A 15,559-nucleotide genomic window follows, 5' to 3' on the forward strand; every position below is an offset into this window, starting at 1 on the left:
ATTGTTCAGTACAAAGTCACACCATTTTGAGCGTATCGGGTTTGGGGAGGCGGAGGTGGGGGAGAAGTTGGTAAATTAGGAGTTTTTTACGTTTTTCGTCAATATTTCCAAAACTATGTGGTTTATCGTAAACAATATTGTGTACAAAAATATTCTACATTAAATTTTAAACAAAAAAGGTCCGATATATAATCATTCTAAAATGAATGGTTCCAAAGTTACGGAGGTATATATATATATATATATATATATATATATATATTCGTATGAACTTTACACATTGCTAAAACATACAGTAGATTTTAAGAATATAAATGAAAACATTAAAGGCGGATATTGCTACTGTGGAGCCATTCCATTGCCTCAGGAGTTAGTTCGTGGATTTCGATTAAGCTTCCTTCGAATCGTGTGGCTGGACATTCTTGTGTAATGTGGTGGACTGTTTGTTCAGCAGCATTGCATTTGTCACATAGCGGGCTGTCTGCGATACCCCATTGGTTAAGTGATTTATTGCACACTCCATGACCTGCCCTGATTCGGTTCAGATTACACCATTCTCGACGCGGAAGAGAGAAACCGTTGAGTTTGACTGTGGGATTTCCTATTAGGTGTGCATTGTTCACTTCTTCGTTCCATTCGCTTATCCAATGCTCATCGATTGTGGAATTTGTTGGAAGATTTTTTGCTGTTCTTGTTGGCGGGTTTCGAGATCTCAGCCGCAATTGGCCCTGGTTTAACTGATCTATGTCGGTATTTATTGGCAATGAGGGATTCTTTTGACATTTCTGGTATTGTGATTTAAGGGCAGCTAACCGTCGTGTTTTGGTTGGTGCAATGTTGCTTAGAACTGGAAGCCACTGAGTTGGTGTGCTTTTTATGGTCCCCGTAATATACCTCATTGTCTGATTTAGTTGTGTGTCTAGAACGTTAGTATGGTGACTGTTTAGCCAGACTGGAGCACAATATTCGGCTGTTGAATAGACTAATGCAAGAGCGCTTGTCCTGATTGTGTCTGCATTGGCTCCCCAAGAGGTGTTTGCAAGCCTGTGAATGATATTATTGCGAGTTTTTACTTTAGCTGCAGTTTTATGTAAGTGTTCCTTGAAAGTTAGAGTACGATCCAGTGTTACACCGAGATATTTTGGATTTGGGTTATGTTTTAGGGTAACCCCTTCGCTTTCTATGTTTAGTCTGTACTGCCGTTTTGATTTTCTTTTGGAAGCAATTTTCAATAAATGTGGTTAGAGAAAGAACTTGATCACTGCAGTTCCTTCCTGGCATAAATCCAGCTTGTTCTACGGGAATATTTTCGCTTACGGAGTGTAAAAGTCTCGCGTAGATTATCCTCTCAAAGATCTTATAGCAGACACTTAAAAGGGCGATTGGTCTGTAACTCTCGGGCAATGAAGCATCTTTGCCTGGTTTACAGATTGCGATGACTTTGCTTTGCTTGAATAGTTTGGGGAGCTTTTGCGTCGTCATTATCTGGTTGAAGAAGTCGAGGAGCCACTTTCGAGTTTTTGGACCAATGTGTTTTATGAACTCAGGATATATTTTGTCAACTCCTGCAGCTTTGCGGCACTTAATTAAGTCTAGAGCGTTGAAAAGTTCCTCGGTCTCCATTTGCCTCATGATGGGTAGGCTTTGTTGAGATGCAGTTTTGATCTTTTTGAGCTGATATCGTACTTCTCTTTTATGAGCCTTTTCTATGACTGGTTTGGAGATTTGCGCAATGCGTTTCGCTATATCTTCTGGATTTGGCAATGAAGAGTTAGTTGTTGGGATACTAGCGCCTGTGTCCAGTTTTCTGAGCAGGTTCCAGGCAGTGCGACTGCTATGCGTGAAGTTAAGGTTTTCGAGAGTTTCCCTCCACCTGGTAGTTCTTGCAGAATCTGGGTCTCTGGTTTGCTCATATTGATCATACAGGTCTTTGCATTCTTCGGTCCAGCATGGGATGTAGGATTTGGTTAGGCCACGTGCAACATGTTTTTTAGCACAGCTAATTATAAGTTTGGCGAATCTTCCGTAGTTTTCTACCTTAGGCTCAATATATCTGATATCTTTCTCCAATTGTGCTTCGTACTTATCCCAGTTTGCCTTACGAAAGTTCCATCTAGGCAGAGGAATTGAGTTTATAATGGGAATAGTGATGCCCATGGTTGTTATCACCGGCCTATGCTGCGATTTTGGGAAATTATCAAGAACTTCTCTAGTTGCATGATTATGGCAGTCATCTTTGGTGGATATAAATGTAAGATCTGGGTTGTAGCCTTTCTGCCATCTAGCGGAAAAAAAGGTAGGCTTCTGTTTTTCATCGTGCAGAAGTCTAAGATGCTTGAGCTCCGCCCATTCAATCACTTGTTCGCCTTGGAGATTACACTGGTTATAGCCCCATGTAGTGTGATGACTATTGAAGTCTCCCGTATATATTGATGGATGCGGGAATGAGGGAAGCACTTCTGGTAGCCATATTGCGTTTGGTGGTTTATATATATTAACTATTGTGATCTTGTCTATTACGGTTGCCAGTATGAAGAGTTCTTGGGATGAGTAAGAATGTACGGTGCTAACATTTTTTATAGTTACGGAGGTAGAATAGTATAAGTGGTCCAAAAAAGGCCTAACCCCGTCATCCCGAATTAAAGTTTTCCTCCAACACAAAATTATTCTTTATGGTCCACATATTCTTGAGTAAAAAGTTGCACCATTTTGAGCATCGGGTTTGGAAGGGGGGAGGCACACTAAATTATGTTTAGTGTGCCAAACTAACATAAATAATTTTCATTTTAGACTGGATCAAATGGGACAATACGATCAACCTGCTGTTATAGACCACATCTTAAAGACAACTGGAAAGCAACAGATATCCTATATTGGACATTCCCAAGGAGGTGGATCTTTATTGGCAATGGCTTCAGGTCGTCCCGAGTATAACCAAAAAATTAAAATATTCGTAGGATTAGCTCCAGCTGCGTATATGAAACATAATCGTCATCCTTTGCTGGTAATTTCGAAATATTTTGCTGACCTGCTCAAGGTAAGAAAAATTTCAGACTATTTTATATATTATAATGTACAGTATGCGACAAAATAAACAGTGCTGAAATGAATGTTGAAATGTTTATGTTTATTTATACAGGGTGTCCCGAAAAGATTGGTCATAAATTATACCGCACATTTTGGGGTCAAAAATAGTTCGATTGAAACTAACTTACCTTAGTACAAATGTGCTCATAAATAAAAAGAGTTACAGCCCTTTGAAGTTACAAAATGAAAATCGATTTTTTTCAATATATCGAAAACTATTAGAGATTTTTTATTGAAAACGGACATGTATGATTCTTATGTCAGAAACATCTTCAAACAAAATTATGGTGAAATTTGTCCACCCCATAAAAATTTTATGGGGGTTTTGTTCCCTTAAACCCCCTAAACTTTTGTGTACGTGCAAATTAATTCATTATTGTGGTACCATTAACTAAACACAACGTTTTAGAAACTTTTTTGTCTCCTAGTGTTTTTTTTTTTCGATAAACCAGTTTTTATCGAGATGCGGCTTCTTTTTTAATATATTTACATAAACATTTTCTGTGGGTTTTGCTCCTTTAAACCCCCCAAATGTTTGTGTACGTTCCAATTAAACTATTATTGCGGTACCATTAGTTAAACACAGTGTTTCTAAAACTTTTTTGTCTCTTCGTCTTTTTTTGGTAAGTCACCTTTTATCGAGATGTGGCTTCTTTTTCAAAATATACATAAAAAAGTAGATTATAAATAAATTTTCAGATTATTAACAGGTCTTTATAATCGTACTTAACCATATACAAATATGTGGTAGATTCAACAAATATTCAAAATATCTCGATAAACACTAGCTTATCGAAAAAGTACTAAGAGGCAAAAAAGTTTTAAAATCATCGTTTTTAACTAATGGTAATACAATATTAATTTAATTCGAACGTACACAAAAATTTGGGCGGGTTTAAAGAAACAAAACCCCCATAAAATTTTTACGGGGTGCAAAAATTTCACTTTAATTTTTTTTTAAGATGTTGTTGCCATAAGAATACCACATGTCCATTTTTAATAAAAAATCTTTAAGAGTTTTCGATATATGAAAAAAAATCGATTTTCATTTTGTAACTTCAAAGGGCTGTAACTTTTTTTGTGTGCACTATTGTATATAGGTTCAATCAACCTATTTTTGACCCCAGAATCGGTGGTATAATTTATGACCAATCTTTTCGGGACACCCTGTATATCTAGTATACATGATATTGCCTTGCAAACATTATTCACGACGACGCACGTTTCCGATAAAACATATGTTAAAGATGCTCTCTGGTCAGTGGCGGATCTACTGAGAGGAAAAATGAGGAAATTTCTTACCCAAACAAGGTCCAAAATTAAGAAAAAAAATTGTTCAAATATAACAATGTGTTAGTTGGCATAATACCGAAACCACAGAAAGACAAATTCAACCCAATAAACACGCTGGTTAGAAAAATTAAGGAACTCAAGAATTATCTTTTTTGTCTTTTGGTTGGTTTTTAATTGGAAGTTCCCCCCTAAGGCAAATTTCCCCTTCCAAGGCAAATTTCTAGATCCGCCACTGCCTCTGGCACGAAAAAATCTTTAAGTCTAGTCCGCAATTCCGAAATTGCAGACGGTGGATCTGTCTAACTCCCTCAGCCTTTCCCATATGTATGCATCTGGTGGCGTTAGTTCTGGTGTGAGTGGCAACTCCCAAAATGATCCGGCAGTGTTCGAAGAGACTCCATGGCAGTGTGACAGGTTATCCCGTCCTGCTGAAACCATTGTTGATTTTAAGCTTGGACCGTTTTCGTGACCTTTTCCGTATGACCGGATATAGTACTCCACCATAAAAAATTTTTATTCAAAACTGAAAACCGTTCTGAAGCACCTAACATTATCACGACATTCACATACGTTATATGGTCCTTTTCATGGGCATTTTTCAGTGCGTCTTAAATGATACAAAAAAAAAGGCAAATCCGTGATAATACACATTTATAACATTTATTCTAACACGACATTTTAGATCTGACAGTTGTCACATTTTATTTGCAATTTGGCCTAAAAACAAATCAATTGTATTTATTGCATTTATAAAATGGTATTTTCTTTGATTTGTATAGTTTTATAAATTGTACAGATTATATTCGTCAGAATCAATTGTATTGATTGCATTTATAAAATGGTATTTTCTTTGATTTGTATAGTCTTATAAATTGTACATATTATATTCGTAGATATATTATATAATTCGTAAATATTCTTTTCGATTATGGCGCCATCTATCGACAACTAGAATAAATGTTATAAATATCTGTAATCACCGACGTGGCTTTTTTTTGTGTCACATACAATTTAATGCGTTAGAAAGAAACCGAAAAACTGTGACGCACTGAAAGATGCTCATGAGAAAAAAAAATACCGACGTTAGGAAACCACTACGTACGTTTCGGCGCTTGACACATACAAGTTTGAGGCATACGAATTTCAGTACTATTTATTTTGCCGCATACCGCAATATTAAGTTAAATATCGATTATATTCATTTATAGTCTTTTTACTATAACAATTAAGTTCAATACTTTTGACGTCAGGATCTCACAGTGTTGCCAATACATTAGAATAGTAAATAAATGTGAGGAATTTTCCAAATGTGACCTATGTAAGAATACCTACACACAACACACACCAGTCAATTGGATATTTAAAATAAAGACAAGAATCACTTTTTCAATTTTTTTCACTCACCAATAATGTGGTAATGTGGTGGTTCAATAAAACGAGTAGTAGAAGATTTGTTCAAAATTCGGTTCGAATATGGCCAACAAAAATGGCACAAGATCTTCAACAAAAATATAGGCTGGCGATCTTACTAGCATTTAGAGCGTAATAAGCAATATAATAAATTACAATTCGAAGGACCATCCAGTAACGTGGGAATACCCAAGTAGCAATTTGTCGACGCGACAACGTTGTCTACCGCGTGGCAACGTTTTCTTACAACGTTGTTATTGCCTAAAAGACGACCCTATTCTGCACTGATTTGGTGGACGATTTTTGAGTTGTCTTGACGTTGCCTAGGCAACCTCCTGTTTAAGCAACATCGTTTCGTAACCGTTGCATAAGACAACTGAAGCGACTATAAAAAGCACCTGCACGTGCAATGGTTGCTCAAGGAGTCAGACTAGTTATGTTTTTTTACCTATATTTTTAACACCTGTATGGTGAATGCGAAAACCAAAAAGTAAACTGTTTTGACATCGTATTGGGTATTTAAATTTATATGATATAAATACATAAAGGACTTATTACCTGATGTGAAATTTATAAACGCATCTCAGATTACCGTCAAATATGGATATTTCACCTTTAAAAAACACACGCGCTGCTTTTTTTATGACATTTTTGACAAAAAATATGCAAATTTAAAATATCAAATTTTAATATAAAAGTCAAAATTTATGTTAAAGATGTTCTGTATAAATTTAATGTATTGATGGTGCTTTTAAAGTTATCAGAAAATGCCTGCATTTTTTATATTCTGTGTTTTCATTTTCTTTACATCCCAAAAATCTCAAGTAAAACCAAAATGGCGCATTAAACAATATTACCAATATTACTAAAAAAATACCTAATTACCAACCTTAGACGGATAAGACAACTTAGAAGTCCAATCGCCAACCAAAGCCGGCCGCGCCGACTATCAAAACCATTTTAGAACGCACCCTCTTATTGGGTGACAGAGGTCATGTGACCAGTGTCAAAAGTGTATCATTCTCATTAACAGCGTTGCCACATTTAGTAGATTTCTACTTTTTTGGTAGATTTTTGATATTTTTTAAAAAATTCTAGTAGGCAATATTTTTAGTAGATTTTTGGTATATTTCAACAGAATTTGATCCATTTTTATCGAATCATGAGGAAACTATAATAAGTCTTTTTGAAAAATTTAAACGCAGAATGAAAGACTGCATTATTTAGAAAAACCAAAACGTTTCTTTTGAACGAGATATTTGGAATTAAAAGTCACTAAATTTTTTCTTTTTTTCACCCCTGTAACGTATTAAAATAAACATTATAGAAGTTTTCAGCGACTTTCGGTCCTCGGTAATAACGTAATCTTTCTTTGCGAGTTTAAAATTTTCAAAAATACTTATTAGTTTTCTAAGGATTCGCAAAAAACGAAAACATTTAAAATACATTGAACATTTTAACAGACGACATTTTGCGCCTATCCCCTTTAGTTAGCTGTTGTTTTTATTATAAAAAATCCCAAATATATCCCAAAAATAGTTAAGTATATTTTAGTTTTTGATTTAGTAGATTTTAGCTAAAAAATGACAATTACCAGTTGGTGGTTTGGAATAATTAGGTTTCCAATTTTGTGGAATTGCTCTTGGGACATTTAGGACGGATATGCATATCACTGTATTATTGTATATTTACAATATTTACATATTTACATAAAAAGAATCTACTGATTTTGTGAAAACAAAACTACTGAAAGAGTTAAAACTGACCTGGCAACCCTGTCTACTAAAGCAGATACAAAGATGGTTATCAAATCTCAAATCTACTGATAAAACAATGGAATGGAATCCAGCTATTAAAAAAACAAATAAACAGGTTGTTAAATAAATCGAAAATTTCCATCAAAATAAAATATATAATAATTAGTTTAGCATTATAACATTTTTAAGTCGTTGCGATTGTTGAAAAAACTGAAGTGTGATATGTAGTTGTCAAAATGGTAATAAATTAGTTGCCCGTATAACCACAGGTTGTAACATCGTAATGTCAGTCGGGGTAGGGGACGTTGGCCAAAACAACTGAAAATGCTCTCGGGCAACGTTGTAGACAGTGCATTTGTTTGTACTGACAACCAATGCGTCGAAAAATTGCTACTTGGGTATAAGAATACAATCATTAACAAGTATACAGGGTGTCCCCGAAAATAGTGCGTTCCTTTAAGGTGTGGAAATAATACACAATTTAGAACAAAAAAGTCCTATAACATTTTTTTTCTAAAGTTAACCGTTTCCAAGAAAAAAATTACATTGTTCTCAATATAAATGAATTTTTATTTTCATGAATTTAAATGACATGGCAACATAGCCTAGAAGAACTTGCTGTGACTGTGGTAATTTAACCTAATAACCCCTTGTTTATTTACTTTGAGGTGTGATTTTTGGGATTGTTGACATCGTTGACTACCTGCAAAATAATGGATATGGATTTGGTTGATATTTACATTATTTTGCCTACCAGATGCAACTGACCTACAAACCTGCTTTTTTAATCTTTAGATTTTGAGTTTCGCGTTGTTGCCAGACTTCAATTTGCATATCAAAATGTATTTTCGTTTTTTGGTCAAACGGATCAATTTAGAAAAAAATGTTATAAAACTTTTTTGCTCCACATTGTGCCTTCTACCTATACCTACCTTTAAGGAACGCACTATTTTCGGGGAGTGATATTCCAGCAGAGGAGAAAGTTATAATAGGAGGTGATTTCAATGCACATGTGGGCCAAACCAAGACAGGATATGAAACAATACATGGGGGATTAGGCTTTGGAACTAGAAATGAAGCTGGAGATGACATGCTTGAATTAGCAACAGCATTGGATATGGCGATTGTTAACACATTCTTTAAAAAGAGAGAAACTCAACTTATTACCTACAAAAGTGGACAACATCAATCCCAAATAGACTACTTCATGATAAGGAAAGAAGACATACGTGAATGTAAGGACTGCAAGGTAATAGTGAGTGAGACAGTAAGCCAACAACATAAGCTGCTTCTTCTGGACATCGAAGTAAAAAGCGAAACTAAACAAAAATATCGGAGAGGACCACAAAAAATCAAGTGGTGGCTGCTGAAAGATGAGAAAGAAGGTCTATTCAGGAGAAGAATAGTAGAAAAAATATGTTGGAACATGAAAGGAAGCCCTAATACAATTTGGAGAAAAATGGCCAGTAGTATTAGAGAGACTGCTATTGAAATACTTGGGAAAACGTCAGGAAAAAAGTTTGAGCATAAAGAGACTTGGTGGTGGTCAAACGAAGTACAAGGAAAAATAAAAGAGAAGAGAATATTATATAAAAAGTGGCAAGAAACCAGATCCGACATAGATCTTCAAAACTATATGGTGGCGAAAAAGGAAGCGAAAGTAGCAGTAGCAAAAGCCAAAGCAGAAGCGTATTCAAACCTATACGATCAACTTGATACCAGGGAAGGCGAAACGAAGATATATAAAATAGCCAAACAGAGAGCAAAGAAAGCAAAAGATTTTAATCAGATTAGATGTATCCGAGATGAAAATAATAAAATACTAGTTCACGAAAGGGAAGTCAAAAAGAGATGGAGAAAGTACTTTGACAGCTTATTAAATGAAGAATTTGACAGACAGCCTGTAGAGCCAACGGAGACAGTAGCAGCAATGGTCACCAAAATAACCAACGAGGAAGTGGCTCAAGCGCTTCAAAAAATAAAGAAAGGAAAAGCGGTAGGACCAGATGATATTCCTGGGGAAGTATGGAGAGCATTGGGAGAGACAGGAACAAGGTGGCTAGCAGGTCTATTTAATAGAATTATGGAAGTCGGACAAATGCCAGACGAATGGAGAAGCAGTATACTGGTACCTGTTTACAAAAACAAGGGAGATATACAACAATGTACAAACTACAGGGCTATAAAACTGCTTAGCCACACCATGAAAATATGGGAAAGGGTAATTGACAGACGGATACGTGAAGAGACCGAAATATCCGAGAATCAATTTGGCTTTATGCAGGGTAGATCAACAACAGATGCAATTTTCATTATAAGGCAATTGATGGAAACATACAGGAGTAAAGAAACAAACGCTCATATGGTATTCATTGATCTTGAGAAAGCATATGATAGAGTTCCTCGAGAGATTCTGTGGTGGGCACTCAATAAGAAAGGAGTCCCTGGTGAATATGTAAAGATTGTGAGGGATATGTATGAGGGAGTAACGACTAGTGTTAGGACAGGTGTGGGAGAGACTGATAAATTTCATGTGAAAGTAGGATTGCACCAAGGTTCTGTGCTTAGTCCGTATTTATTCTCATTAGTTGTGGACCAGATAACAACGAAACTACAGGGTAACATTCCATGGTGCTTAATGTATGCTGATGATGTCGTGTTAGTAGGAAATAGTGAAAGAGACCTAGAACAAAAACTGGAACAGTGGAGACAAGCTCTGGAGGAAAAAGGTTTAAAACTTAGTAGGACAAAAACAGAGTATTTGGAATGTTCATTTAAAGATGGAGCTACTACAAATAAAATGGTATCTTTGGATGGTGAAATGATTGTGAAAAGCAATAGTTTTAAGTACCTAGGATCGGTATTACAGAGTAATGGAGAAATAGATGGAGATGCATGCAGTAGAATTAGGGCTGGATGGATGAAGTGGAAAGAAGCGAGTGGTGTGTTGTGTGACAGAAAAATTCCAATGAAGCTGAAGGGAAAATTCTATAAAACAGCCATAAGACCGGCTATGATGTACGGAACTGAATGATGGGCAGTGAAAAAGAAAGAGGAACAACGAATGCATGTGGCGGAAATGAGAATGCTTAGATGGATGAGTGGAGTGACAAAGAAGGATAAAATTAGAAATGAGTATATTAGGGGAAGTCTAGGTGTGGCACCAATTGATGCCAAAATGAGAGAGCATAGGTTAAGATGGTTTGGTCATGTTCAACGTCGAGACGTTAATCACCCAATACGAAGAATAGCTGAAGTGCAGATTCCTGGAAGGAGTAGGAGAGGAAGACCAAAAAAGACCTGGGGGGAGGCGATAAGGCAGGACATGTTGGTAAAGGGGATTAACATTGATATGACCCAAGACAGAATTGTGTGGAGAAATGCAATTAGGGAAGCCGACCCCGCATAGGGATAAGGCAAAGAGAATGATGATGACTATTTTCGGGGACACCCTGTATACAGAACTTCAGATCCTATAGATATAGGCAGCGGAATAAGACAGGCAGACTCGTTGGATTCTATTCTCTTCAATTTAATCATGGATGAAATCATCGAAAACGTCAACAAAGAAAGAAGATAATATATGTAGAATGGGAAACAAAGAAGTAAAAATACTCTGTTACGCAGACAACTCAATATTGATAGCCCAAGATGACGATACTCTGCAAAAATTAGTTCAAAGATTAGAATAACAGAAACTAATACAATAGTAATCAGTAAAGAACCAATCAGATGTAAAAAAGAAATTGATCGTATAATTTCATTGAACAAGTAATGGAAGTAAAGTTAAAGTTGGACTTAAACTGTCAAGCTACGGAGACCTGGACAAAGAAGTGAGAAATAAAGTACACAAAGCAAATAGACTGTCAGGTTGCCTTAATAACACTATATATGGCGAAACTGACCTATTAACACTGATATTAAGTAGAGATTTTATAAAGCCAGTGTAATACCAATAATGACATTATGCCTATTATACTAAATCGAAGCTATAGCCAAATTCTGGTACAAATCTGTGCAGGCTCAGAAACTTATTCGGTAGAATGGTCATTGGCTGGAATAAATACCTTTTTTCGAATTTCCGCGTACATAAAATTGATTTTAGACCTACTATTGAAACACTTCGCTGAAAATAGGTCTAAAATCAATTTTCGGTTCATGGAAAAAGCGAAGGATCAATTTTCTGTTCCCAGCGAACACCTAACCATCCAAAATCAAGTGATCGAGTTGACAGAAAAGTACATACAGGGTGAGTCAAGAGGAACTGTACATACTCCTACCTCGTATAGAGGCTCCTATGGGGAATAACAAATGAATATTAAAAAGTGTCTGCTCCCCTTGTTTAATAATATACAGGGCGAATTTCGCATTTTGACAGAAATTTATATTCGTCATATTTTTGAACGGTCAGATCGATGTGTCTCTTATTTTGGTCAATCGTTACAGTAGTACCACCTAATCAACTGATTTATTCAAACTAGAAAAATATCAGGTCCGGTTTTAAAAAATTAGTTCGTTTGGGTCTTAGAAAAAATTTCACCCTGTAAACGCTTTTTGAAAACTCTAATATGAATTTTACAAATTAGACAAATAGGCAATTAAAATGGCATGTTTATTTTTTCCCCACACGATTACTTAATTTTTTATAAAAAAATTAAATTTGACTATGAAATAAAAGTTTAGGAAAGTAAACCATAGATTTAAAAAAAATAACTTTTATTACAAAAATTAATTTTTTTTAACAAATATTTGATTTATGTGACCACCCAATCAACTGATTTATTCAAACTAGAAAAAAATCAGGTCCGGCTTTAAAAAATTAGTTCGTTTGGGTCTTAGAAAAAATTTCACCCTGTAAACGCTTTTTGAAAACTCTAATATGAATTTTACAAATTAGACAAATGAGCAATTAAAATAGCATATTTATTTTTCCCCACACGATTACTTAATTTTTATTAAATAATCAAATTTACAACGTTTAACTGGCTACAACGTTCCATTTAAAAAAAAATTTCTGAAATTTTTACAGCACATATCTCTTACCATTGTGAAGACTATGACAATTGTTGTAGACTTTCAGTCTTCTTCTCGTAAAAGTTATGAATTTTTAAAAATAAAAGGTGCAGCTTCGTGAATTGCAAAGTTAAATCGCAAAAATTAAGTGAAAAAATTTAAAATTTATCTATTTGATCACGTCTATGTTAAACTATAGCCAAAGAGAAGTGTTATGGGGAGTTTCAGATCTAGACGTGTTATAGAAAAAAAAAATGGTGAAACTTTTAATTTTAAGAAAAACGTTTGATTTTTTTTATTTTTATGGTAAAATTGCGATTTTGACAAATTTGATTTTTAATAAAAAATTATGTAATCGTGTGGGGCAAAAATAAATATGCCATTTTAATTGCCTATTTGTCTAATTTGTAAAATTCATATTAGAGTTTTCAAAAAGCGTATACAGGGTGAAATTTTTTCTAAAACCCAAACGAACTAATTTTTTAAATCCGGACCTGATTTTTTTCTAGTTTGAATAAATCAGTTGATTGGGTGGTAACATAAATCAGATAATTGTTTTAAAAAATTAATTTTTGTAATAAAAGTTAATTTTTTTAGATCTATGGTTCACTTTATCAAATTTTTAATTCATGGTCAAATTTGATTTTTTTATAAAAAATTAAGTAATCGTGTGGGGACAAAAATAATATGTCATTTTAATTGCCTATTTGTCCAATTTTTAAAATTAATATTAGAGTTTTCAAAAAGCGTATAGAGGGTGAAATTTTTTCTAAGACCCAAACGAACTAATTTTTTAAAGCCGGCCCTGATTTTTTCTAGTTTGAATAAATCAGTTGATTAGGTGGCAATAGTGTAACGATTGACCAAAATAAGAGACACATCGATCTGACCGTTCAAAAATTATGACGAATAAAATTTCTGTCAAAATGCGAAACTCGCCCTGTATATTATTAAACAATGGGAGCAGACACTTTTTAATGGTCATTTGTTATTCCCCATAGGGGCCTCTATACGAGGTAGGAGTATGTACAGTTTCTCATGACTCACCCTGTATATCTCGGTCATGAAATCAGAATAAGCAAGGATAATCAGACCTGTGAATTTCAAAGACGATTAACACTTGCTTGGGCGGCGTATGCTTCACTAAAGCCGGATTTGTACTCAGCCACTGCCGCTGCTGCTGCCGCTGCCGGAAATATTGCCCGAAATACGATATCGACGCGAGAGGTGTTCACATCAGTTCCTCGCCAATGTCCTCACAACTCATTTACCGAACGACTCTCAAGAATGGAATGTGACGACAGCATCGTCTTGCTCACTTGCCGCTTGCCGCCGGTAAGTGAGAGAGAGAGAGAGTAGTTGAATGTGAATACTCACTCGCGCTCGCGCTGCCAGTCCTTTGACTTCCATCCCGAAAACCGACTTTTTGGGGAGCGCCGTGCAATGGCAGTAGCATGAGCAGCAGCAGCGCACTTCCCTGTCCAATAGGACTTAGTGTAAATGCGGTATAAGAGACATGTTGAAGAACAAAATCCCGATAGCTATGAAACGGAAGACATTTGACCAATGCGTTCTTCCTATTATGACATACGGACCAGAAACTATCACGCTCACAAAAACCACAGCACTAAAAATACGAGTGGCACAAAGGCGCATGGAAAGATCGATTCTCGACGTGACAAAAAATTACCAGTAAGGAAGCAAGACCTAAGAAAAAGAACAGGTCTCACTAATGTCGTCGAACGTATAGCCAAGCGAAAATGGAATTGGGCAGAACACGTAGCAAGACTAAAAGACTCAAGATGCATGACCAGAAAACTAGTTGACTGGCGCCCAAGAGAAGACAAACGCAGCAGAGGACGACCACCAACACGCTGGATGGACGACATTAAACGGATATCCAAGAAATGGCAACAAGACCCACAGAACCGTGGAGAGTGGCGAAAAATGGGAGAGACCTATGTCCAGCAGTGGACGGAAGAGAATGTATGATGGTGAATGATGATTGAAGTACTTATTTTCATTTTTCTTAACTGTTTTAAGTTTTCTAATTATTTATTGTGAGTTTTAGGATTTAATTCAATTTCTCAACGTATATGAAATGGAAGCAGTTTCTAACAGTGAATTTTTTTCTAAAATAATGCAAGGCGCATGTGGCGAAAAAGTAAACTACAGAATCAATTGTCGTCCAGTAATTGATTTTTTATCAGACAGTCTAACTTCCCTGTTTGATTATGTAAGTATAGTTTCTTTCATCATCATCATCAATTAGCCCTTTACATCCAGTGCTGGATATAGGCCTCCCCTATTTCCGTCCACTGTCTTCTGTCCTAGACGCTTTGAATCCAATTTGTGGTCATTCTTTTTATATCGTCCGTCCATCGCGTGGGTGGTCGTGGTGATCCTCTACTTCTTTTATTGGCGCTTCGTCTCCACTCGAGCAACCTCTTTGTCCATCTCCCATCTGTCAGACGGGCCACATGACCGGCCCAGTTCCATTTAAGTTTAGACACGTGACATACAACATCTGTGACTCCTGTTCTCAATCGTAATTCTTCATTTGTTATATGGTTTGGCAATGACACACCAATCATCGACCTTTCCATCTTAGGTTGAGCAATTCTTAGTTTCTTAGCAGATGCGGTTGTTAATGTTAGAGTTTCAGCACAATAGATCATAACCGGCAAATTGCATTGGTTAAAGACTTTCCGTTTTAAGCAGATTGGAAGATCACTTTTGAATATGTCTCTGAGTTTACCATATGCAGCCCAGGAGAGGATAACTCTTCGTTTTAATTCGCATGTTTGATTATCTCTCGTGATTTGTATTTCGTGACCAAGATATGTGTACTTTCCGCAAACTCCATTTCGCAGTCGTTAATGACAACGTTTTCACTGGCGACCAGGTTTGTCATTAGCTTTGTTTTAGATATGTTAATGTTTAACCGAACCTAAGAGCACACTGCTTGAAGGTCTTGCAACATTATTCTAATATCCTTT

At 35.8% G+C, this 15,559-nt stretch overlaps 1 protein-coding gene across 5 annotated transcripts in view; it reads left to right on the forward strand.

The window, feature by feature from the left end:
• LOC114332855 (lipase 1-like) overlaps window positions 1-15,559 on the forward strand; it is a 61,768-nt gene that overhangs the window by 15,464 nt on the left and 30,745 nt on the right. For 4 of the 5 annotated variants that reach the window (XM_050661973.1, XM_028282635.2, XM_028282634.2 and 1 more), the window contains exons 3-4: window positions 2,791-3,037; window positions 14,632-14,796. In XM_050661973.1, the coding sequence (XP_050517930.1) occupies window positions 2,791-3,037; window positions 14,632-14,796 (412 nt within the window). The remainder of the gene's footprint in view (window positions 1-2,790; window positions 3,038-14,631; window positions 14,797-15,559) is intronic. The other variant, XM_050661975.1, reaches the window with a different exon arrangement.

The sequence above is a fragment of the Diabrotica virgifera genome, chromosome 9 (genome assembly GCF_917563875.1).
Source record: "Diabrotica virgifera virgifera chromosome 9, PGI_DIABVI_V3a".
Classification (NCBI taxonomy): Eukaryota; Metazoa; Arthropoda; class Insecta; order Coleoptera; family Chrysomelidae; genus Diabrotica; species Diabrotica virgifera.